At 35.2% G+C, this 24,486-nt stretch overlaps 1 protein-coding gene across 4 annotated transcripts in view; it reads left to right on the forward strand.

The window, feature by feature from the left end:
- Positions 1-24,486, forward strand: part of CEP170 (centrosomal protein 170) — a 152,247-nt gene that overhangs the window by 102,283 nt on the left and 25,478 nt on the right. For all 4 annotated transcript variants that reach the window (XM_082834688.1, XM_082834689.1, XM_082834690.1 and 1 more), the window contains 3 exons: positions 11,544-11,693; positions 14,486-14,612; positions 16,772-18,604. In XM_082834688.1, the coding sequence (XP_082690814.1) occupies positions 11,544-11,693; positions 14,486-14,612; positions 16,772-18,604 (2,110 nt within the window). The remainder of the gene's footprint in view (positions 1-11,543; positions 11,694-14,485; positions 14,613-16,771; positions 18,605-24,486) is intronic.

A 24,486-nucleotide genomic window follows, 5' to 3' on the forward strand; every position in this document is an offset into this window, starting at 1 on the left:
ATACCTAGTCATGATGATTATTTACATTTCAGATTTGTTTTTTGATGTTATTGGTTAACGTGTATAATGATTGTTGTACGGTTTAAAAAGTAGTTTTGCTCCCAGTAATGGAAGGTTGACTTTAGAATCAGCTGTATATTTTATCCCCTGGAAGATAGAAACATAAATTTGGCTAAACATTAATCCCTTGTTCACGTTCTTGTTACTCAGCACATGAGCAGCATTAGCGTCATTAAGGAGCTTGTTAGAAGTACAAAATCTCAGGCCCATCTTAAACATACTGAATCAGGATCTGCTTAAAAACAGGGTTCATATGCACGTTAACATTTGAGATGCACTAGTTCAGATGATGAGTTTACAGGGTGGTCTTTTAGAGAGCAGACAAGGTAAATAACCCTTTGGGATACAGGAAAATTATTAGGACTTAGGCTTACTTTTTTTTATGTATATAAATTTATTTTATTTATTTTTGGCTGCATTGGGTCTTCATTTCTGCGCGCGGGCTTTCTCTAGTTGCAGCGAGCAGGGGCTACTCTTGGTTGAGGTGCGCGGGCTTCTTGTTGCGGTGGCTTCTCTTGTTGCAGAGCATGGGCTCTAGGCACACAGGCTTCAGTAGTTTTTGCATGCGGGCTCAGTAGTTATGGCTCGCGGGCTCTAGAGCACAGTCTCAGTAGTTGTGGCACATAGGCTTAGTTGCTCCACGGCATGTGGGATCTTCCCGGGCCAGGGCTCGAACCCATGTCCCCTGCATTGGCAAGCGGATTCTTAACCACTCCGCCACCAGGGAAGCCCTGGATTTATGTTTACTTTTTTTTTTAATTAATTTATTTATTTTTGGCTGCATTGGGTCTTCGTTGCTGCCCACGGGCTTTCTCTAGTTGTGGGGCTACTCTTTGTTGTGCGCGGGCTTCCCATTGTGGTGGCTTCTCTTGTTGCGGAGCACGGGCTCTAGAGCGCAGGCTCAGTAGTTGTGGCGCATGGGCTTAGTTGCTCCGTGGCACGTGGGATCTTCCCAGACCAGGGCTCGAACCCGTGTCCCCTGCATTGGCAGGCAGATTCTTAACCACTGCGCCACCAGGGAAGCCCTATGTTTACTATTAATTTCATAGTTTTTATTTCTATTTAGAAGTGTGTTCTATAGCGTATGTATATAATTTCTAATATCCATTTATTGAGGAGCACATGATCAAAATTTTTTACTGTTGGGGTATAGACTTCCAAACTTTTGGAGACCCATTAATTTAGGAAATAGATGTTATGAAAGTTGTTAATAAGCGAAATAAAGCAATTAAAAAACAGATAAAGTGATTTTTCTGATTATATTAAAGGAAATCTAAGAACACGGTGGTAGCAATAGAAAATGACTCTTGGTGATTTCGAATTATTTTCATCATTGAGAATCAATAATGACATTTCTGTCAGATTATTTTAAAGTTTATAATTTTTCCTCTGGTTATTGAGAACAAGTATAGTGCTATTTAAAATACTGTCAAATAGAAAATAAAAGGATAGGTTTTGAAAAAAAAAGAATGCTAAGAAGTTTTAAAATTCAGATTAATATTAATTTTATCCTATTATAGCTTTGTTTGGTATATGGATATTTCATTCATAGTTATTGATGTTTTCTCTATTAAAAGATCTTACAGTGAGGGGTTATATTGTAGTATTTAAGAACGTGAACACTTGCAGGCAGACAGATTTGAGATTAAGTGCAAACCCTACATGTACTAGATATAAGTACATTGAGTAAACTCGAGTAAACTAACCTCTTTAAGCCTGTGTTTATTTTTTTAATAAACTGGAGGAGATTTCACTAGGTTATGAAAAGAATTCAGTAAAATATATAAAAGTCTTATTACAATGCCTATCTTATAGTGAAAGGTCTATAAATGTTAGCTATGTTATTACCCTTACTAGGAGTTTCCACATATGAATCTCTACACTAGGTATTGATTAATCCTGAAAAGTTCCTCAGCATTGAAAGGGCCAAATCTGAAGCTCAAGTGGAAGGTACAGTGCAAGGGAATAGCCTGGCCAGAATAGCAGAAAGCCAAGAAGAAGTCACTGTTGCAGATGAGACTCTTTAAAAGTAAACTGCTGGATAGAGAGAGGGACCACAAAACTTGGTGTATACCTGCTATCTATAATTATCATAAGCATCTTTTTTTCATTTTCAAAAAGAGCCCCAGTTTCAATGACAAATTATACGGTCACACTATGGATAAAGGAAACCAAGATTTTAAAGCAGGATTCATTTAAGGGAATAATGTCAGGATGTGACTAAGTAGATAATTCAGAGTCATTCTTGGTTTGTATAAACCAGAAAACAAAGCTAAGACCATAAGTCTAGGGAAAAACAAGAATCACTACATTATCTTGTGAATACCAAAGAAAAAGAGCTGAGATTCTACTAGCTGTGGTTAAAGCTAGAGGTCAGATTCAGGCTAACTGAAGTCAGGCTCTGGGGAAACAAATGTCTGAAGAAAATGAGGTAACCTGTGGGCATGAAGAAAACAAAGACCAAAAATAGTCAGAATCAAGGCGTAAGAAGGACTTTGGGAGGATGGGAGTAGATTCAAGCGTCATATCAAATTGCTTGGGTAAGCTCTGTCATCCATTTTCTCCCTTTTGAAGTTAGGGTGTGTGGGATGGAAGTTGGGACCATCAGCTGTTGTCCATCTGAATTTAATTGTTGTTTGGTCCTGAAAAAATGTGGTTTCTTTCCCTTTTTACTCCCTTATTTGAGAGCTGGTTTATTTCATTAATTTATACTTTTGTCAACCTTTATTCAACATCAACCATGTGCCAGACTTTGTGTTAGGAGAGAGAGATTGAAATTGAAAAGACAGAGTTCTTCCCCTCAATAACTAACTAAGTATGTGGAGGGACGGAAATACACAAGTAAAAACATATGAATTAAAAATGGTATGATGAATGCTTTGGTAAACAAACTGTTCAAGGAAGGGTACCCAATAGCTTACATGAGGGGATCTCAGGTTAAATATCTTTTCCTCAGAGAAGTCTTTAGCTATCCAATCTAAGGAAACCTCCCCTAGTCACTGTCAAATCAGCTTCATTTTAATCATAAGCTTTGTAACCAGTTGATAGTTTCCTATTTATTTATTTGCCTCCCCACTCCCCTATAACACACACACACACACGTGCATCTGCACACAAGAATATAAACTTCATGACTGCAGGAACCTAGTGCCCGGTATATAAAATGTCCTCAATAAATATTGAATTTAATTGCCAACTGAGCTCATTTTGAAACGTGGAATTAATCCTTTAACAGGTAGGGTCAAGGAGGGTTTTCCAAAAATATGGAGCAACCTTTTCAAAAGCACAGGAGGGTAGAGGACTTGTTCAGAGGACCACAGTTACTTTTAGAGAGATGAGATTGGACTAGATCTTGAAGACCCCTACATATCATACCAAGAACTTTAGATTTTTTAATGCTAAAGGCAGTGGTGAATCATTGAAAACTTTTAAATCTGGCAGTGATGTGCAAATCGCTGTCGTAAGTGTGAAGAATGGATTGAAAATTGGAAAGACTGGAAGCAGAGAAGGCAATTAAAAAGCTGCTGAGATGTCCAGTAGTCAGTTGGATATAAAGGTCTGGATCTTAGGAAAGGTATAAAGGTCTGGGCTAAAATAACAGTTTTGGAATTATAAGAGAGTAGATGTGAATGCAAAATAATAGATGAGATAAATTGGAAAGAATGTATAGCGTGAGAAGAGGCAAAGTATGAAATTATTAACACCACCAGTATGGGTGGACAAAGGAATAAGAGTGAATAAAGGAGGATCAAACAGAGGATTAAGAGAAAACCAAAAGGAAATAGTATCTTGGAATCAAAAACTCACTTACTCAAGAAGTGAGTAAGCAGCAGTGTTACATGATACACTGATATTAAAAATAAGTACTAGAATGCCTTTTCAATTTTTCCCCAAAATACATTGTATTCCTGGGTCTAGAGAAGATAAGCAGAACATATATTTCCATCTTAACTCAGGAGAAGTTGCATACTGTTAAAATATGATCTCTTTAAAGAGATGATCAAGCTGAAATCCTATTATCTTTTTCAGTGCTGGTTGTATTGTTAGGTAGTTAAAAGGTGCTGAGATATCCACACCCCAACCCCCAAGTTATGGGATTACAGCATTTTGGTTTGTACTTTTGTGTTGTGTGTTTGTCAGTAGATAAACTTATTTTATGCTTTGTCCCCAAATTTACCTTTTATAATATTAACACAAATGTCTGTTATTTATAAAGAACTCTTAAGTTTTACATCTAAGCTTACATGGAGATGCGCTATAATAAGAAAGTGCTGTTAACTGCCTGGATTAAAGGTAATTATCTTCCATTGCAATGATAATCTCCCCTAAACCTCCCTCCTTTGACTTCCCTACGATACCTAGAGAACCCATCATAGTACCAGCTTCTTTCCCCACTCCTTCGTCCACAGTACTGCTGAGGGAAGAGGAGGATGTTGTCAGGGCTGCTTCATAGCCTTTCAAGCTAAATGAGAAAGATTTGTAGTGAAAACAGAAAGTGAAAATTTATGGAAGGGGAAAAATTGGTCATTGTAGAGGGATTGAGGTTCTTTTGAAAAAGTATTTCTCTTCTCCATAAATTTCATACCATAGACCAGTTCTTCCAGATACTTCTCCTTTCCTGAGTTTTGACTCCCCAAATACCTCTCATTAGCATATTCTCTCCCCTCATGGGGCCTTGTATCTATCAGTGCTGATTCTATAGGCAGCAGGTGGTAGGGAAAAATGCAGAACCAGGAGAACTATAACAAGACTGGAAACATGGAATGAAGAACATCTACAGCAGTGTGTCAGCCCAGAGGAAGTCCATGCTGAGAACCTAGATCCAGGTTTAAGCAGTTTGGAATGGAGATATTCCAAACTCAAGTTCACAGCAAGATTTTACATTAGGTCCAAGTCAGAGCCAGGGAACTATGATAAACCAGAGTCAGAATCTAGGTAGAGAGTGCCAGTTAGAACACAGAGGAAGGAGGCATGTTCAAAGTCCACTCAAACACCCAATCAAGATGTATGGGAACTAAAGGATAAGAGATCAAATAAGAGCTTGAGTCGTAAGAGAGGACATTGATAACAGAGGCTGCATTTGGATTTTGACTTAACATTTTTTTCTACTTCCTGTCAATCCAGAAATAATCTGAGTTAATGGGCCAAAGCAAATAGTGGTTCTTAACAGGTAAATTATGACAGCTTGATTTTTCTTCCTCTTATACTAATCTTCTTTCTTGCGGTCTCTTCACTGAACAATTTAAAAAAAAATTTTCTATCAGGAGAATTTATTTTTGGTCACTCTGATTGATGCTCCTCTCCCCTTCTTAGCACCCCCTTGTTCTTCTTAGGTATAGGAAACCCTATCCTGCTATATTAATTCCCAAAGCTGCATAAGGGAATCCTCACCTTTTTTTCAGTCAAAAGCTTAACATTTAATAGGTTTACCCCTGCTTTCCTTTCTCTATTATTGTATGAGATCTTATTTGTTTTCCTGCTTTTAAGGGGCTTTCCACTTACTGTGCCCTAGTCTAATGAGCTCTTCCCTGTGTGGTTTTTTTGTTTTGTTTTGTTTTTGCATGCCTACCTCCTCATAATTTACTTTCAGAGGCTTTCTTTAACCACCCTACCTAAAATAGCCCTAGCATTCCCCTCTTACTACCATGTTTGATTTTCTTTATAGAACTTACCTCTAGCTAGTTTATTTTCTTTCTGTCCTTTCTATAATGATCTTATTTGCCTTGACCATTTCTGTATGTCTTGTGCCTTGAACAGTGCCTGGTATGTAGTAGACACTCAATATCTGTTGAATGAATGAATGAGAAAGAAATATTTTTGACATGCTTTTTTCATTTTTATCAATATTTGTATGTAGTTAGCTATATATTAGCTAAATTATTTCATTGAATTTATAGATTGGTTAAATCCAATCAGGCCTCCACAAACAGGTTTTCCTGTATTTTACGTGCTGAAACTAGTTTATATCTTGATTTCAAAGTAACTTGTTAAAATGTATAATTTAAAACCTTGTATGTTTTATAAGCTTCTCTTTGTACTAGGAAACATGATTTCTTGTACTAAGAAACATGGTTGTGTCAGAAGAAATGTATAAGTTTCAGGGGAACTTCCTTGATTAGTAGAAAACTAGAGATACCTTTGCATTTCTAGTGGTACCTACCTAACGACTTAGTGCTTAAGAATCTTTGGCAAGGAAAGGAAGGGTAAGATGGTCATTGACGAGCAGTCAGATTTTAGGGATGAAAGAAAAGAATTCATGACAGTGAAATAAGCCATAAAGAGAAGAGAAATCAGACATTTTAACTGTAGAAGCATTAGAGTAGACCTGAGTGTGATTTGAGTATACAAAAGGAGGAGCTAATGGAAAAAGAATGGTAAACAGTGATGGAAAGGGAAGAGATTGTGGCTGTAAGACTCCTAAGGAATGGGAAGAATCAAGGATGTAGGATAGATTTGGGGAGACGACAAAGATTTACCCAGACAGGTGAAAAGGAAGAAGGTAAGGCCAGATAGTGCCCTTTTAAAAAAACTGAGGTAAAATTCACATGACATTTACCACGTTAGCCATTTAAAGTGTGCAGTCTGTTGATATTTAGTACATTCACGGTGTTATGCAACCATCAGCACTGTCTAATTCCTGGACATTTTCATCACCCTAAAAAGAAATCCCATACCTATTAAGCAGTCACTTCAGATTCCTCTGTCCCCCAGCTCCTGGCAACCACTAATCTACTTTCTGCATCAGTGGATTAGCTTATTGTGGCCATGTCATATAAATGGAATCTCATAGTATGTGGCCTTTTATGACTTGCTACTTTTCACTTAGCATATCTTTTCAAGGTTCATCCATGCTACAGCATGCATCAACACTTCATTCCTTTTTATGACTGAATAATATACCATTGTGTGGATATACCACACTTTATTTATCCATTCATCCATTAACAGACATTTGGGTTGTTTCTACCTTTTGGCTGTTGTGAATAATGCTCCATGAGCATGCATGTACATGTGTTAATTTGTATGCCATGATAAATTATAAAATATCTCTCCTACCCCCATTCTGAACTCCTTTTTTTCTAGCAATTTTGTCTGAATTTTCAATTTAGAAGTTGATTACAAATATGTTATAAAAATAACAATGTTAAACATTCAGAACCATTTATTCCACTGAATTTGTGGGACTTTGCATTTTAAAAATGAAATTTGATTTTCATGGAAAGTTACAAGTTTAAAAAAATTCTCTGTTAAATCTTCCTGATTTTGTTCCCTGATGTTAGTGGCTAGCATTCTGCATAGTTCTTGAACTATTTATGTGTGAAGTGATTTCCATAAACCATGGGAACCTCTACTATTGATTTGAACTGGTAGAGACCCTGCTCTCCTTACCCAGGAGGTCGTTGCTCATTGAAGAAAAAGGCGTTCTCATCATCTGAGGGTGAAACTTCAGTGCATTTTTACTTAGACCCTTTGATATGATCAGTATACTAATGCAGTACCATTCTTCAGTTGTTATTTTAAAATAGGCCTACAAAAGCTTGATGTTTAACCTTTTATATTTCTCATTTCTGTGGGAAGATGAATTCTGAATTTCAACTGATTTGGAAATTTTTTTAACTAATAAAGGACTATTGCTATTGAATTGCCATTTTACTCTACATTTGTATTATTGTATTTCTATGCCTAAGTCTTCTCCCTTCCCCCACCCCTTTTGTCTCCACTTTCTGTCACAAGAAGCAAGCCACCTATGTCTGAGGTTGCCAAATGTAATTTGACCTCTCTTTACAAGTATTCAGTAGGTGGAATATTTACCCCCATGAAAGTTAATCCTGTGTTCTTCGGTTTGATAATACCATTATTCCCCCTTCCCCAACCTCCAATTTCAGAATTAGAAACGGTGGACATTTTTAGTATAGTCTGAACTTTTAAACAAAATGCCGTTAATGGTAATATGCTAGTGAAAAACCAAGGGCAAACTTTTCATAGGCTTGGTTTGTGTTGTATATACTAGCCCTTTATCATCTGAAGAATGTTTCGTTTCTTTACATTTAAAACTAAAATCTAAAAATATTGTCTGGTTCTTGTAGAAATATTGTTTTAACTGCAAAATACCCCTGCAAGGTTCAGGTGACATTCTCTTTTTTTTTTCTAAGCTCCTGTTTTGGACTAAACTCGAGAGCAAGGACTGAGTTATATCTGTATTATATATATATATATTAAATTCCCTATGGTGGTGAGCCCAGTAGCCTACAAATAACAAGTACCATGTCTCAGTAAAAGGTTGTTAAAATTGTTTAAAGTAGTCAATGAGATATAGATGTGAAATCCCAAAGTGAGATGCCAGATTATCACATACACATATTCAAAAGAAAAGATTGATAACATGTTCCATAATTCTGTCTTCTTACCCTAAACCTAGAGGCTGTGGGGAGGGTCACAGGTCACTCCACTCCCCCATATAGAGATGCATCCACCTGGATCATGGGAACTATAGGAGAGAGCACATGAAAGCCACTCCCAACCCCTAAGATAAATAAGTTATCTTTAAACTGCCAGTCCCAGAGAGCTCAGAGAATATAAGTTCAAAAAGAAATTTTCTGTTCCCATACCACTCCTCCTTCCTCCCCATGCCCTTCAGAAGAATTAAAAACTAACTGACAAACTTGGGGAGGAGGGTACTACTTACAGTGGAAGCATAAAAGTTGGACAGATACCTGATCTCTCTCCCTTCCTCAGTTTAGACTTCTAGCCTAAAAAAGTTCCTAGTTGAGTGAGGGACACCTGATTTTGTACTCTATCAGGTTTGGGGGTTTAATTGAGCCCTGGTCAGAGTGGGGAAGAGAAGAGATTCATGAGCCTGCGTTAGTATACTGTATTTGAAATACTCTTGAGCCATCTAGGAGGAGAAAGTACAGATAGGTGAGCAGCTGTCTACAGTTGGTGATTTAAGTGATGCCTTGGATATGGGTGGAATCACCTAGGGACAAAATCTAGAATGAAAAGATGAGAAAATCTAGCAAACTTGGTGTCTGCTTTGAGGAGCTCTTAAGTTCTGTTTAAGCATTATATTGCATGTCAGATTATATGTACTTTTTTAGATATGGAAAGTATATATTATAGCTTCAAAGTACATAGACAGTATAGCTGTTTTTGTCTTTGTTTTCACACGAAAGTTGTGGATTTTTTGTACCTAGACACAAAAATGACAGTTTGGATTTCAAGCTGAGCTAGTTATAACTATTACTAATTTTTCAAAACACTATCAAAAATACAGGTATGAACTTTGAAGGCTTCTTTGCTCATACAGCAGTACTTCAGGCCCTATCACTTGCTTGGAAAATAAATTGCTACTTCTCTGACAGATATATATGCACAGCTATCTCTAATGTTTTAAGAGGAATCTGTAGAAAGTCATCTGAGTACTCTTTCTGTACAACTTCAGTCCCCTTCCCTAAAAACATTAGTTCTCTGTGTGTGGGTCTTTTGTTGTTATTTCAAAATAGTGTCAGAAGCGATTTGGAGAGATTTAATATATTTGAAACTGCTGGTGCTTAGATATTTGAGGAAATCAAGTTTTAGAAGTCCATTATTAGAATTAAATATCATCAAATCAGAAATTAACTGAAGGGTAATTTGTAAATTAACATGCCAGAGAGATACAACATGCAAGTAATCACGTATGGTTATTTTTGTCTTTTACTCCCAAACTTGAACTGTAATTTTTTTTCTAGTAATTATACAAATACGGAAATAAACTTCAGTAAATGTGGAGTTCAGTGACTTGAGTTAGAAATAATTTTAAAATTTTATTTTAAGGTAGTCAAATAACTTAGTAGTTCTAATTTCTTTCTTTATAAGTGGGGTTGAAGGCAGAGCACATGGAAAGGTATACTTTGCAGGTTTTATTGCTGTTCTTGTTAAACTTACTAATTCTGCTGTTTAGCAAAATGAAGCAGGTTTGTTTTTTTCCTTCTGTATACTGTGCTTCCATATATTATTAAAATTTATATTTGATTTAAAGTTAATAATACACAATTTGCTCTTAAAGCAAAGATAATTTAAAATATTGAGTGGTTCAACAGAATATTGTCGTAATTCCTGAAAACTATACAGTTATATTTGAATTAAATATTAAGTAATGCCATCTAGTGGTAACATTTCCAAGTTTAGTGAATTTGAAAATTTGGTATCTGCTTTACTAAATGTGGACTTTGGAATTTATCAGCTAGGTATGCTATATCATTAAAAAGGTTTCTGGAAAATAGTTTAACCTAAGGGTTTTTCCCTTTTTGGTGGAAAATGAAGGCTCTTTGGTTATGTTCTAAAGATCCTTTCTACAAAGTGCTAATTGAAACACATTATTATTCTTTATTGTGATAATTAGATAATATCTACTTACTACCTGTAAATAATAAGCACTGGGAACAAAGTAGGCTTAATAGTAAAACAGAATGTTAACGTTTATTTAGTTATAACCTTTTCCCAGTCTATTCAGGGACTATTATGTGCCAATAAATGAGTAAGACTCAGGTAACTGCCCTTAAAGGCACATGATTGATTGTTGGTCTCTGTGTTTAGAATATTTCAGAAGTGTTGACCATAGACAGCCTTCTTATTGAAAATGCTGATCTGTGTGAACAGACTCAGGAATCTGCATTTCAGACAAAGGCCTTTAAGTTTAAAAAATTATGTTATATTCTATACAAAGTTTGAGAATTATGGTATATTCTATACAAAGATCATATGTTAAAATCTGTTACTTATGACCTTAGAAAACTATATGTATAAATTTAACTCATATATGTAAATGTTAAGCATCTGTTAGGGAAGGAACAGATAAAATCAGCCATACCTTTAAGCTTCCAACATGCTCCTCAAAAATAACAGCAAAGAGGGCCTCCCTGGTGGCGCAGTGGTTGAGAGTCCGCCTGCCGATGCAGGGGACACAGGTCCTGCCCCAGTCCAGGAAGATCCCACATGCCGCGGAGCGGCTGGGCCCGTGAGCCATGACCGTTGAGCCTGCGCATCCAGAGCCTGTGCTCCGCAACGGGAGAGGCCACAACAGTGAGAGGCCTGCGTACCACAAAAAATAAATAAATAAATAACAGCAAAGAGACAAGCTGAAAACAAGCTGAAGTGGTGTGGTACTCTTTCCTAACTCTTGGCATTATTGTAATGCTTAACATTATTAACATTTTTTAACAAAGCAAATGTAATATCCTGAATATCTCTTACTTATTATCAAATAGTACATTTTGCTAAATGTTTAAAAAGGACATTTACATAAGCTGTCACTGCCCTGTTTTCGTCTCCAGCTATTACTCCTATTGGATGTTATCCTATCATTAAACAAGTTTCCCTCATTATTGAAGTTACCTATGAAATTAACTTGAAATATTATTTGCCTCTGAAGTTACTGATAATACTCACATATTAATCTGGTACTCAGACTTTTCATTTATAAAGTAATTTTCTCCTCCTAGGTATTTGGAGTAGATGACAATCAAGATTATAATAGGCCTGTTATCAAAGAAAAACATAAAGATCTGGTAAAAGATTGGGCTCTCAATTCTGCTGCAGTAGTAATGGAAGAAAGAAAACCACTGAGTACACCTGGATTTCACAGCTCAGAGGTATACACATCTTTCTCATATTTTTTACACGCACAAAATGTAAATTTTTATCATTTGTAATTACAGCTGACCCTTGAACAACACGGGTTTGAACTGCACAGCTCCACTCACACACAGATTTTTTTTCACTAGGTACATACTATGATAGTACATGATCCATGGTTGGTTGAATCCACGGATTGGGGACCATGGACACAGAGGGCCAACTGCAAAGTTATACATGGATTTTTGACTACATAGAGGGCTGGAGCCCTTATTCCCCCCACCCCCCACACCTTTGTTCAAGGGTCAACTGTATATTATTATAAACAATTGATATATCCTCTTGTAAAATACTTTAAATTAATATGCTTTTGTCAGTGAGTGAAAATGTTAAATTTCAGTAAGCAATTAATGAGCTATATGCTCACTAACTGACATTATGAGATAAGACAAAAAAATATACACTGCATATACTTTCTAGGAGGTCATGTATTTGGAATGGAAAGATCTGTCATGCCAGGAAACATGTGTATGGTAGTGCCTGATATATATAACTTATAAACCTAAATAAGTTCCCTTGTAGTGCAGCCCAGGATGTAACTAGAATAATGTGAAATTAATTAAGGGTGGCTTGGTTAAGACAGTTTTGGAGTCAGTATAGTATAGTATAGCTTCTAGGACCTGAGTGCAAATCCCAGAACTGCCACATTTAACAGAATACCTTTTAGTCAGTCATCTCCCCTCTCTCATCTTCAGTTTTCTCATCTATACAAAGGGCATTTTTGATAACACCTATTTACAGGGAAGGATATGAAGCCTAGAAAGTACCCAGCATCGTAATTGTCTGAGATTTATGCAGTCAACAAATGTTTATTCCCTTAACAGAAATATTAGAATTTCATTCTACACTGATACGTCGGAAAGAAGTGTTAAAAAATGTATATAACTGAGAATTATTAATTAATTATAATTTATTCAACTAACAAGATCTAACATTCAATGGACGCTTTCTGCGTACCATTTTACAAATAATGAAACTGAAGTATGTAGAAATTAATTTGGTCAGTGTCTTAAAACTAGTACCTTGTGGAGCCAGAATTTGAACCTCAAGGAGACTTGATTTCTTAACTCATTCTCTTATTCATATATTGCCTTTCAGGAAATGAGTTAATTTAAAATATACAAGCAGTAAATAAATGTTGAATATAAATAAAATAAAACCTTAAGATATAAATAAAATAAAATATAAATGAGGTATTGTATTTGTGTGAAATGTAAGTATTCTTTATAGACAACTAAATACACATATATATTTGCTTATTAATGTAAAAGTTTTTCCGTTATGGCCTGCTATTTCCTGAAAACTGTCAAAACAGTTACTGTATTTTAGTATTCTTTTTTCCTCCTTCATCTTAGAGAATTTTTATTTTGATTTCTGTTTTACGAGATGCGTAATTACTGAAAGCGAGTGATACTTACTTGAAGCGATGTTTTAGTATTCTGATTAATCTAGAAAGGGTGCTGGTGATTGTGAACTTGTAGGACTTCCTCTTCTCCTCTCTGTCCCCTCAGCCCATGCCAAGTAAATTTATATATAGCCTGAGTATGTACCTGCCTTTGAAGGAGTCACCTAAACAAGCCATTAGAACAATCTGCACGAATGAGTCTACATAAATGTGTGTCTTTGAAACCCACCCTGTTGTGGGTATTCCTAGCATGATTTGTACTGGTACTTCCTTCAGTCTCAGAACTGTGAGCAGCCCCCATGAAACCTTGGAGGAAATTCAAAGATTCAGCAGATTTTGGTACCCTTAGGCTTCACTGTATGTATGTCACTATGTGTACAACTTACTATTTTAATCTATTATTCTTGAAATCGTATAGTACATAGTCTGTATGAAATATTTATCAGTTTCTAGCCTGTCATTTGACACTTTTAATCTTGTTTTGAATAATTCAGAATAAAATTTGGTCAGAGCTTTCCATTCCTTAGTTGTCATTACAGGTTCAATACTAAGCATTGGCTTAAACTTTCAGTAAGGAAACATTTTTTCTATACTCCTAGATCTTCCATATTAAATGCCTAGATTGACCTAGTCTTAAGAATTACCAGTATACATCCATAAGTCTGTGGAAGCATATCATGAATTAAATTCGATTTCACAGTTGACTAAGTACTTGCCTTAAGGACAGATGTAGCCAGGGGCAGGTCTAGGTTCAGACTGGTTATACAAAAATCCTTAAAGGTTGAGTCATTTCTGTCTTCTTCTGGAAGTACTAAAGTGTTGTAGAAAGAAGCCTAAAGCTTTGCGTTTGTTTTTGAAATCCCTGAAGACATGACCTGGGAGATTTAATACTCCTTGAGACTCTGGAACCAATCTGATTCATGGAAACATTTAGAGGGCTGGAGAACAACTTAGAAATAGGTCTTTAAACTCTCTGTTCTGTAGAATGGAGTAGAACTAACTTCACTGTGGTAGCCACAAAGCTATTGTAGTACACCTGAGTTTATTTAGTAGCAGTAAATTTTTAAGCTCTAAGAGTTTATTTTAGTACCAGTGTTAGTACTTAATAAGTACAGAATATTATACTACATTCACAGTAATAATGTTGTAGTTAAAAGAGGTGCCTAGAAAATCTTCAATTTATATATGAGGAAATTTAGTACATGATAATATATCAATGTGAGGTTTAAATATTGCTTTGCATGATAGGTTAAATGGAATTTAATGACTAAATGGAATTCTCTGAACACGAGAATCGGATTTGACCAGACTAGGTCATTGCATTCTCTTATTTCTCTCCTTTAGGAAGGCACATCTTCATCTGGAAACAAGCGTTGGGTTTCACAGTGGGCTAGTTTGGCTGCCAATCATACAAGGCATGATCAAGAAGAAAGGATAATGGAGTTGTCTGTACCTGTTTCTTTGGAGAATGGTATTTTCTTTCCTTCTTTCTTTTTTTTTGTGAATCATACATCAATTTTTAAAATACTATAAGCCAAATCTATATAGTAAGACATAAATTAAACCTAAATAAACATATTCACATAGTCTCATGCTCATACTGTATATAGATTTTATTTTCAATAAAAATGCAGATAGCATTAAAATATAACCCTAACTGAAGATAAAGAGATAATTTGTAGATGAAGCATATATATACATACTCACACAAATTTATATATATACAACATACATATAAATGAAAATTTAAAAATAAGACTAACACAGTTCCAAACTATCCCATTCATTAACACAACAAATATTTAAATGCCACTTTATGCCATAGGTTCAATGAAAAAGAATTTACTTAACATATATTTAATTTACTTAATACGTCATTTGCAAACCTATGTAATATGATTTTTATTACCTTTTTATTATATTTCTGTGAACTGAAATATAAAGTTTCTTTAAAAAAACAAAATTATATGCCTCTTATGATTTTGTTATTAGATTCAGTTAATTACGTTCTTAATTAAAAATAAAACTCTCAAGGAGAATTTGTATGTGGCTTTTCCCTGTATTCTTAGTTGTATTATTGGAAATGGAAATAGAAATTTGTTTTGTCTTTGACTTGTGGCACCCAGAAATCTGTTTAGGAATTTTGTAAACATTAGTCAGCAAGTATTTGAGCAAGGTACACATCAGTGTACTAGAAAAGCTATATAATTTATCATAGAAGCTAGAAGTAATTTTTAATATTACCAAAAATCTTTGGAAAGACAGAGTAATTTGCAGCTTGGTTCACATAAACTGATTACTGTTTGGGAAACAAAACAGACAGAGAGGCTAGGCAAATTTACAAAAGAATCATTATAAAATTATTATTAGCTGTGGAAAGCAAAATTTTATACTTGTTATAAAAATAATAGTACTTGGCCTTCATTATTTCATTCCTGTTTCATGTTCTAAATGGACTTACTTAGATAAGCTGATAAATCTACTTGTAATCTAAAATGTTCTCGTCAAATATTCATTGAGTGTGTGTTAGGAGCCAGGACAGTGTGAGAAATCCTAGAAAAATACAAAATGATAAAATAGCTATTACAGTTTAGTGCTTCAAGTAGCACTAAGGAGATAAGACATAACCAAATAACATGATTAATTGCTGAATTAAAGTTACATCAGTTTTCCTACATTAAAACCATAGTATTGCTATGAAATTTAAATGCTAAAATTTTAGAATTATAAAGGGAAGAAAAGACCCATAGAAGCTATATCTAGTATCTTTTTCCCACTTATCCCCGAAAGATTTAAATGCTTTATATGTTAATTTATATTTCCCTAAAAAGATCCCTTTTCTCAGAAATACATTCCATTTATAAGCAGTCAGGAAAGTCCTCCTTAAGTAGTATTCTCAAAGTCTCTCACATGGAAACATCAAAGTTATATATTTTCTCATTGGCTTCTCAGTTTGAGGCTTTAATATACCAGAAGATCATAATTTTAAAATACCTCAGTTTGTAAAATTATGGCAGGTCCTGTCACCTTTTTCCATTCTTACAATTTTTAAAAATCTTTTAATGAGCTTTGAATTTCTTTTTAGAAAAACTTGTTAAAATTCTACATTTTCTATTTTACTTAGGAAATCCAAACTTGTCATTATTTCAGTAGGTAATAATGCTTATTAAAAACCAGGTATGTTGTTATTCTTTACTATGTAATTCAAAGTATAACAAATAAACAGTGTTTATTAGTCATTATTTTTGCAATTCTATGTACCCTACGTAGAGTCCATTTTTTGTCAGTGAAACTTCACAGATGGGACAAGTCACAAAAGCAAGAATGAACACAGTAAACTTCTCTGCCATAAGACACATTAAGAGAAAAAAGAGAGCAACAGATGTAGGTTTAAGATCAGATGACCCTGATTTTCATCTCATACAATTTGCTTTCTTGACTCTCCTATTAGTAATCTACCTATTTGTGCATTTTGGCATTGTATTTTCTTTTTAAACTACACTGTCACAATGTTGGCTTATTTATTCAAAGTTTTACTTTATACTTAAGCCATTTCTTAACTTCAGAATCTAAGGTAGTATGATACTCATTTGCCCCAATAAGTTCCTTATTTGTTGTTTTATTTTATAGATACAGATATCAGTGAATCTGGCCTTTCAGTGAGAAGTACTGGCTCAGCAACTTCCTTGGCTAGTCAGGGAGAGAGAAAGAGACGAACTCTTCCCCAGCTTCCAAACGAAGAAAAGTCTCTTGAGAGCTCCAGAACAAAGGTTGTAGCACAGAGGTCAGAGATAGGAGAAAAGCAAGACACGGAACTTCAGGAGAAAGAAGCACCTACACAGGTATACCAGAAAGATAAACAGGATGCTGAGAGAGCCCTGAGTAAAATGAACAGGGCAGTAAATGGTGAGACTCTTAAAAGTGGTGGAGATAATAAAACCCTGCTTCACTTAGGCAGCTCTTATTCTGGGAAGGAGAAAAGTGAAAATGATAAGGAAGCTTCTTTTGTAAAGCAAACATTAGCTAAAATCCAGCAACAAGAACAAAAGGAACAGGCACAGTGGACACCTACTAAATTATCTTCTTCAAAAAATATTTCAGGTCAGATAGATAGATGTAGGGAGGAACCTTTCAAACAGGAGTCACAACCTCAAGAAAAAATTCCAGGACTTTCTACAAGCAAAGGAGAAAGAGTGATACAAAATGAGGGTAAGCGAAGAAAAGCTGAGGAAATTCTGAAAAGTCAGACTTCAAAGGGAGGAGACAAGAAGGAATCCTCCAAGTCATTAGTGCGGCAAGGAAGCTTCACTATAGAAAAACCTAGCCCCAACATACCCATAGAACTTATTCCCCATATAAATAAACAGGCTTCATCTACATCCTCTTTAGCATTAACAACTGCCAGCAGAATACGAGAAAGAAGTGATTCTATGGATACTGATTCTAGTTTGGACACAACCCTTATTCTAAAAGACACAGAAGCAGTAATGGCTTTTCTAGAAGCTAAACTGCGTGAAGATAATAAAACTGATGAAGGCCCAGATACTCCCAGTTATAACAGAGACAACTCCATTTCACCGGAATCTGATGTGGACACAGCTAGTACAATCAGTCTGGTTACTGGAGAGACTGAAAGAAAGTCAACCCAAAAGCGAAAGAGTTTCACTAGTCTCTATAAAGATAGGTGTTCCACAGGTTCTCCTTCCAAAGATGTTACAAAGTCATCATCTTCAGGTGCTAGGGAGAAAATTGAAAAGAAAACAAAAAGTCGTTCCACAGATGTAGGTTCTAGGGCAGAGGGTCGTAAATTTGTGCAGTCCAGTGGAAGAATAAGGCAGCCTTCAGTAGATTTAACAGATGATGACCAAACCTCTAGTGTACCTCATTCAGCCATCTCTGATGTTATGTCATCTGATCAGGAAACTTACTCTTGTAAATCTCATGGAAGGACTCCACTTACCTCAACGGATGAGCATGCACGTTCCAAACTGGAAGGAAGTAAAGTAACTAAGTCCAAGACTTCTCCTGGAGCACCTGGTTCATCCAGTAAATCAACCACTCTCCCAAGGCCACGACCCACCAGGACTTCCCTCTTGCGCAGAGCCCGACTTGGTGAAGCTTCAGACAGTGAACTCGCCGATGCTGACAAAGCATCTGTGGCTTCTGAAGTGTCCACAACAAGTTCGACGTCGAAACCTCCCACAGGAAGGCGTAACATTTCTAGGATTGATTTGTTAGCTCAGCCTCGTAGAACAAGGCTTGGCTCATTATCAGCTCGCAGTGACTCTGAAGCAACAATCTCTAGAAGCAGTGCCTCTTCACGGACCGCAGAAGCCATCATTAGAAGTGGAGCCAGATTAGTACCTTCAGATAAATTTTCTCCTAGAATTAGAGCTAACAGTATCTCTCGACTATCTGACTCCAAGGTCAAAAGTATGACCTCAACACATGGCTCTCCTTCAGGTAAATTGGATCCAGACTTTTTATAATATTAGCATATTTCTTTTATGTTTTGGGACTCCTTTTTAAAAAAATTAAATATTAGTGTTGATTCCCAAAATTTTCAGCAGAAAGGTCATGCTGTAGAGGGTTTTGTTCCTATGAAAATTACTTTATTTAGCTTAGTAAATGGAAAATTCAGAAGTTATACACACTTCCAATTAATGTCCTGGTACAAAATAGTGATTTCAAAATTAGAAGTATATTGAACCGATTTGGGAATTTTAATTGCCTAGTTGGTGAGGTATCTGGATTTGTGTGTCAAAGTTACATTAGGAATTATTATCTAGTTTATACAATAGAAATTAATAAAAATTAATATTGTATTTCTAAAAACATGTTTAACTTTTAAACATCTTCACATAATTCTAAGAGTCTGAAGAAAAGCAGTATACCCTTTATTTACTCCTTTCAGAGCTAAATGAAATAATCAGTTTTATCCTTTTTTCCTATTTATTTTGAAACATCTTGTATTTTTTTAAGTTAAATCTGTTTATGGTCGAGGCAGATGAAAACTGATCCTTAATTTATTGCAGTGAAAGAAGATGGATTTGAGAGACAGTCACTAAGCACGTGGGCGAAACTGGGCTATAGAAATGTAACTGGTTATGAGCATTATCTCATAAGGTGCCGTTATATCATTTAACTAGTGACAGTAATTAGCTGTCATTGATTGTAATAATTACAAAAGCTACTTTCTCCCCTCCAGAATTAACTGCTTCTGGCATATTTGTCTGTTTATATACTTCATATTCGAAGCCATAGCCAGTGAGAATACATATGTGATCAAAGAGTACTAAGACAGATATTGGTGTGTGTCCTGTAAACATGGTCTCATTACTTTATAATCAGCTTCATATGTGGGTGTGGCTGAAAAGGACAGTTGAGGGGAAACCAGCTGTTAAAAGACTTGAAGATTCATTTCCATCAGTCATCTAAGTGAGCCCTAAGTCTTGAGTGAAGAGTAAAGGGAAAGTTGGTGTGCAATCCTTTTTTTTTTTAAATTTTGACTTCTATCACGATATAGCCTACAAGACCCAAAACTAGTGGTACTTTGCAAGTGTTATTTTTTTCATTTTTTGTTCCTCCTCTCTCTTCCTCACTGCTGCTTTTCTCCACTCCATTCACATTCCATCTCTCTCCTGGTCTGTGGGTGAGGTGGTGATGATCATCATGGGTGTAAGCTGAAGATAGATAACATACAGTCTTGATTCCAAAAGAATAGATGACATTTCCCTTATTACTGTTGTCCTCCTTGTCTCTACACTTCAGGCTTTGGTTGGTGGTTCATGGGTTTGTTGCCAAGTATTTTAAAAGTGCTCTCACTTGATTTATGTTTCCCCAGTGTTGTTATCTGTTGTTCCATGTGGCTCTGCTTCTTCAGTTCACAGTTCCTTTGTGCTGCATTCTATCGTGTGTACTCCTAGCAGATTTCTTCTGCCACATTGCTTGTTTCTTCACCTCATGTCTATTTAAGTTCATAAAAATGTTTAAGTATTCTCCTGTCTTAACATAAGCTGTGACATAAGTTGTATGTTACCAAGTAGCATGAAACTCTTGGTAACTCTTCCTTCGGTACTAGTTATCTAGCTCTTAACACATGAATGATCTGATTTTATTCCTCAGTGTTTACCAGAGGGGCTTATTTGAGATGCCAACCAAATATGATTACTTCAGCAAGTCTAAGAAACAGCTATAAGATGCCATATATATATAATCTTTAAAGATATATTTTGTTTTCTGCTTCTTTGAATGCAGAACTTGATAAACATCTTTCTGTGTCCAAAAAGTACCTGAATTGCTTAATGAAATTTCCTAGGGCAAACTGAGGTGTGTGATCTTGGCCTTCTCCATACTTACTAGCAGTATATTAAATAATTATAGAGTCATGGAATTTTATAGTTCGAAGGGTTATTCAGTTTAGGGAACTAAGGCCAAGAGATGGAATAACCTGACCTGATCACATAGATATATATAGCAAGAACAGGTTGAGAATCCAAAGCTTTTAATTCCCAACCTATTGCTTTTTCGACCACAGCCAGCCTAGCTCTGAGAAATAGTCTCTACTTGGGTGCAAGCTTCCAGAGGACAGCTGGACTGTATTGATTATCATGAATATATATAAGGCCAATATACAGTATAAAGATTTTGGTATTGTTCACCATAATCTTTGTAATTATGATGTTTTACCAAGTTCATGTTCTCTTTTCCACCTTATTGAGCATGAAGCCACATTGTGATCCAGGATTATATATTCAGATTCTCTCAAGATGCCCATTTACAGTTTTATATCCTATCTAGGACAATGACCAGGGTCTTTCAGTCAGGGTAGCATACTAAAATAGTTACATGTGGTAGGTAGTAAAAATTAAAACAAACAAACATACTTTTTTGATTTTCCTAATTGAGGTATCTTTGATATTATGATACTTCTACTTAATATAATTATAAATCTTGAATGGAAAAAGAAAATAAAAATTCATAGCTTTTGAAATATGATTTAAAAGAATGTGAAACCATACTTGTCAGTGTTGCTATTCACACTATAAACTTCAAAGGTCTTAGAAATGTCTGAACTTAGAGCCTGTCATATGTAAAAACAATTCTATAAAGCTTCAAATTCTGTATTTTAACCTATGTTAAAAAAAAAGCTTTTCAAAGAAATATATGTGATAAAAATAGAAGCATGGAAATCTCGGATTTAGCAAAATTAGGAGTAAGGTTTCTTTTATGCTTCTTTAACTCTGATGTAATTTGTTTTTAGGAGTTCAGTTTCCCCCCACACCACGAAAATTTCTACAATGATCCTTCAGTATGAAGTTATATTAAAATATCCAGATTTATTTTCATACGATACATTTAAAACTTAGCACCCTGAATTATCAAAATAAAGCAGTTGGTTTTCATTATGTTTTAAGTACACATTCTAAAAATGTTTTAAATCATGTTAACATCCTTAGAATTTTTTTAGACTGTTTGCTTTCCCACTTCTAATCCTCAAAATTTATAGACGGTAGGAGTTAAAAGTTGGGCATGCATGGCTTGAGTTATTTTTTCTCAGGTCAAAGACCAATACAGAACACTGTCAGGGATTTTTTCCCTCAAATGGTCTCATTGCTACTTGCTTATAAATATACATGTAAAACGTTTTTGTGACTTAATTTCCCACAAAAATATTCTGATACAAGTATGAAGATGCAATGTTTGTTTTCTGAAATGTATTTGTTACATCTGTAGATGTGGATGTGTTTTGATGCCAACAGAGTTTTGGTTAACAGTAAAAGAAATCAAAACAGTCACAGATAAATGATCCTAATAACTCTTTTTCCCTTTTTAAATTACTTACACATCATAGATAGTATGTTTTCTTAGTGAATGTAGTAGTTTATTACTTCCACAAGAGGGAGTGTTGCATAATTTTATAACTAAAATAAGTCTTTTTAACTAATGTAACTAAAATAATTTTCAGGTTAGCTACAAAATTAATGAAGCCCATCTTAGAAATTTTTCTCATTTTATTATATGTGCTTTCCTGCACTTCATCAACCCAAGAAGCTTCTTAGAGATTGGCATTTCAGATACCTTCAATACAAATTTTCAATTTAAGGATGTATCTGAAATGCCTTATTAGTACCAATGTATGAAATAAGCCTAATGATATAAAATTACATTTGATTTTCTAAATGATTTTACCTAAGCAGGATGAAATTCAAGAAAAAACTAAAAAAATTTTTCAGCACTGGTAAAAAAAATATCACAAAAACAGTCATTCTGTGAGAAGTCTAGGATGTTTTTTTTTGTTTTTTTTTTTTTGCGGTACGCGGGCCTCTCACTGTTGTGGCGTCTCCCGTTGAGGAGCACAGGCTCCGGACGCGCAGGCTTAGCAGCCATGGCTCACGGGCCTAGCCGCTCTGCGGCACGTGGGATCTTCCCGGACCGGGGCACGAACCCCTGTCCCCTGCATCAGCAGGCGGACTCTCAACCACTGCACCACCAGGGAAGCCCTGTCTTTTTTTTTTAATTAGTCTAACTTGAAATGTTTGGGTTTTTTTAAATATAAAATATTTATTTTTTGTAAAGCACTTGGAATGAATTTTGCACTGTGGGAGTCCGTAGACCTGGCTTAAACTTTGATTTAAGCAATGCAAGACCTTTCTGGGCCTGATTTTTATCTATAAATTCAAGAATTTGGACTATCTAATGTCTAAGGTCATTTTATTCTAAAATTTTATGAAATAAGAAGGCACTGGGGAAAGTTAAAAACATTTTTACTTGAAGTTTGCTCTGCAATAGCTAGCAGATTATAGGGATTTTTCTTCAGATAAAATGTATTGATGCTACAGTTTGGAAGCAAAGGTTAAGAACGCAAAGGTATTGAGAGAAGTTCTTCGACAAATAACAGGTCAGAGGTCCTGGCTTTAAACTCCCTTTCCCAGTCCCTTTTTCACCAGTAGTCATCATTTCACTTCTCAGTTCTACACGTTGCTGTTACACAAGCCAGGTTTTGTCCAGAGGTTAACTCAAGCTTTGCTTCATAGCACACCATGTACGGTATGCTTTCCATTGGTAAAGATAACCTTTAATTGTTTGAAGACTTATTAATCATATTTTCATTTTCTGCTATGTCCTACTTATTTTATCTCTCAATTTCAGGAGAACACACCTAAATATGTTACCTTTTAGGTTTTAAAATATGCTTTGTTCTTTTGGTTACTTTTCTTGTTATTTTCCTTCATTCCTCCCTCCCTCCCTCCCTCCCTCCCTTTCTTCCTTCTATTATTTTTTAATTTTTTATATAATTTTAAAGGTTACTTTTCATTTACAGTTATTACAAAACATTGGCTATATTCCCCATGTTGTATAATAATACATTCTTGAGCCCATCTTATACCCAATAGTTTGTGCCTCCCACCGGGCCCCCATATTGCCTGTCCCCCTTTACAAGTTATTTTTAGAAGCTTCAGTATTCTTACTGGATTCTAGATAGACCTATAAAAATAGGTGGAAAGTTTATGAATTTCATTTGAAAAAGAATTTTCTCTTTTATTCTTTTCTCCAAAATGTAATGATTCTCTGACCTCAAGACTTTAGACTGTTAAAATTAAATTCTAATGTGGCTCAACTTATATATTGTCACCTGACATTTAGCACTTGGTTCTCACTTTCTCATTCTGCTTTCATGCGCTCTGCCACTCATGAAATCTATCAGCCGTTGATGCCATTCTCTCTAAATTACCTCTGCATTAACTACCTGAGTTCTATAATACCTGCTTATGTTTTCATATGTTCTGCAGTTTATTAAAACTCTTTGTTATTGGTTTTGTCTTCTCTCCAATTTTCAGTTTAGGTATGGTTACATAGTTTCCACATCAAAAATCAGGAACTTTAATCTAACAAATGATGTTTTTTTATTTATGAATTTCCTTTTATGAATCATATTCTAGGATAGCAAAATAAAGAGCATTTAGCATTTAATGAAATGCCTTTATTAAAAAGTACAGATTTGTTTACCATCTATCTAATTGCCTTGCCATATTTCTATTTTTAAAAAAAACTTCTTTGTTCTTGTTCCTTAACTTTTCCTAAAATTGTTTTCACGTCTCAGGGTCAGTTCAACTTAAGGAGTTTTCAAATGTCTAGAAATGAGTAAATTTCCACCATGGTAAAAGTAATATTTATGTTAATGAATTATAATGTTAAAATCAGAAATTATATTTATTACCCCCTTCAAAACACTCTATGATTAATTACCTGGAGTTCCATATATGTATTTGCATACACTTTTACAGAAAGCCGTGAAGTTTCTGACTATCTTCATCTGTCAAATAGAAGTTTGAATCCAGACA

This window comes from Leucopleurus acutus, assembly GCF_964270905.1.
Source record: "Leucopleurus acutus genome assembly, chromosome: 2".
NCBI lineage: Eukaryota > Metazoa > Chordata > Mammalia > Artiodactyla > Delphinidae > Leucopleurus > Leucopleurus acutus.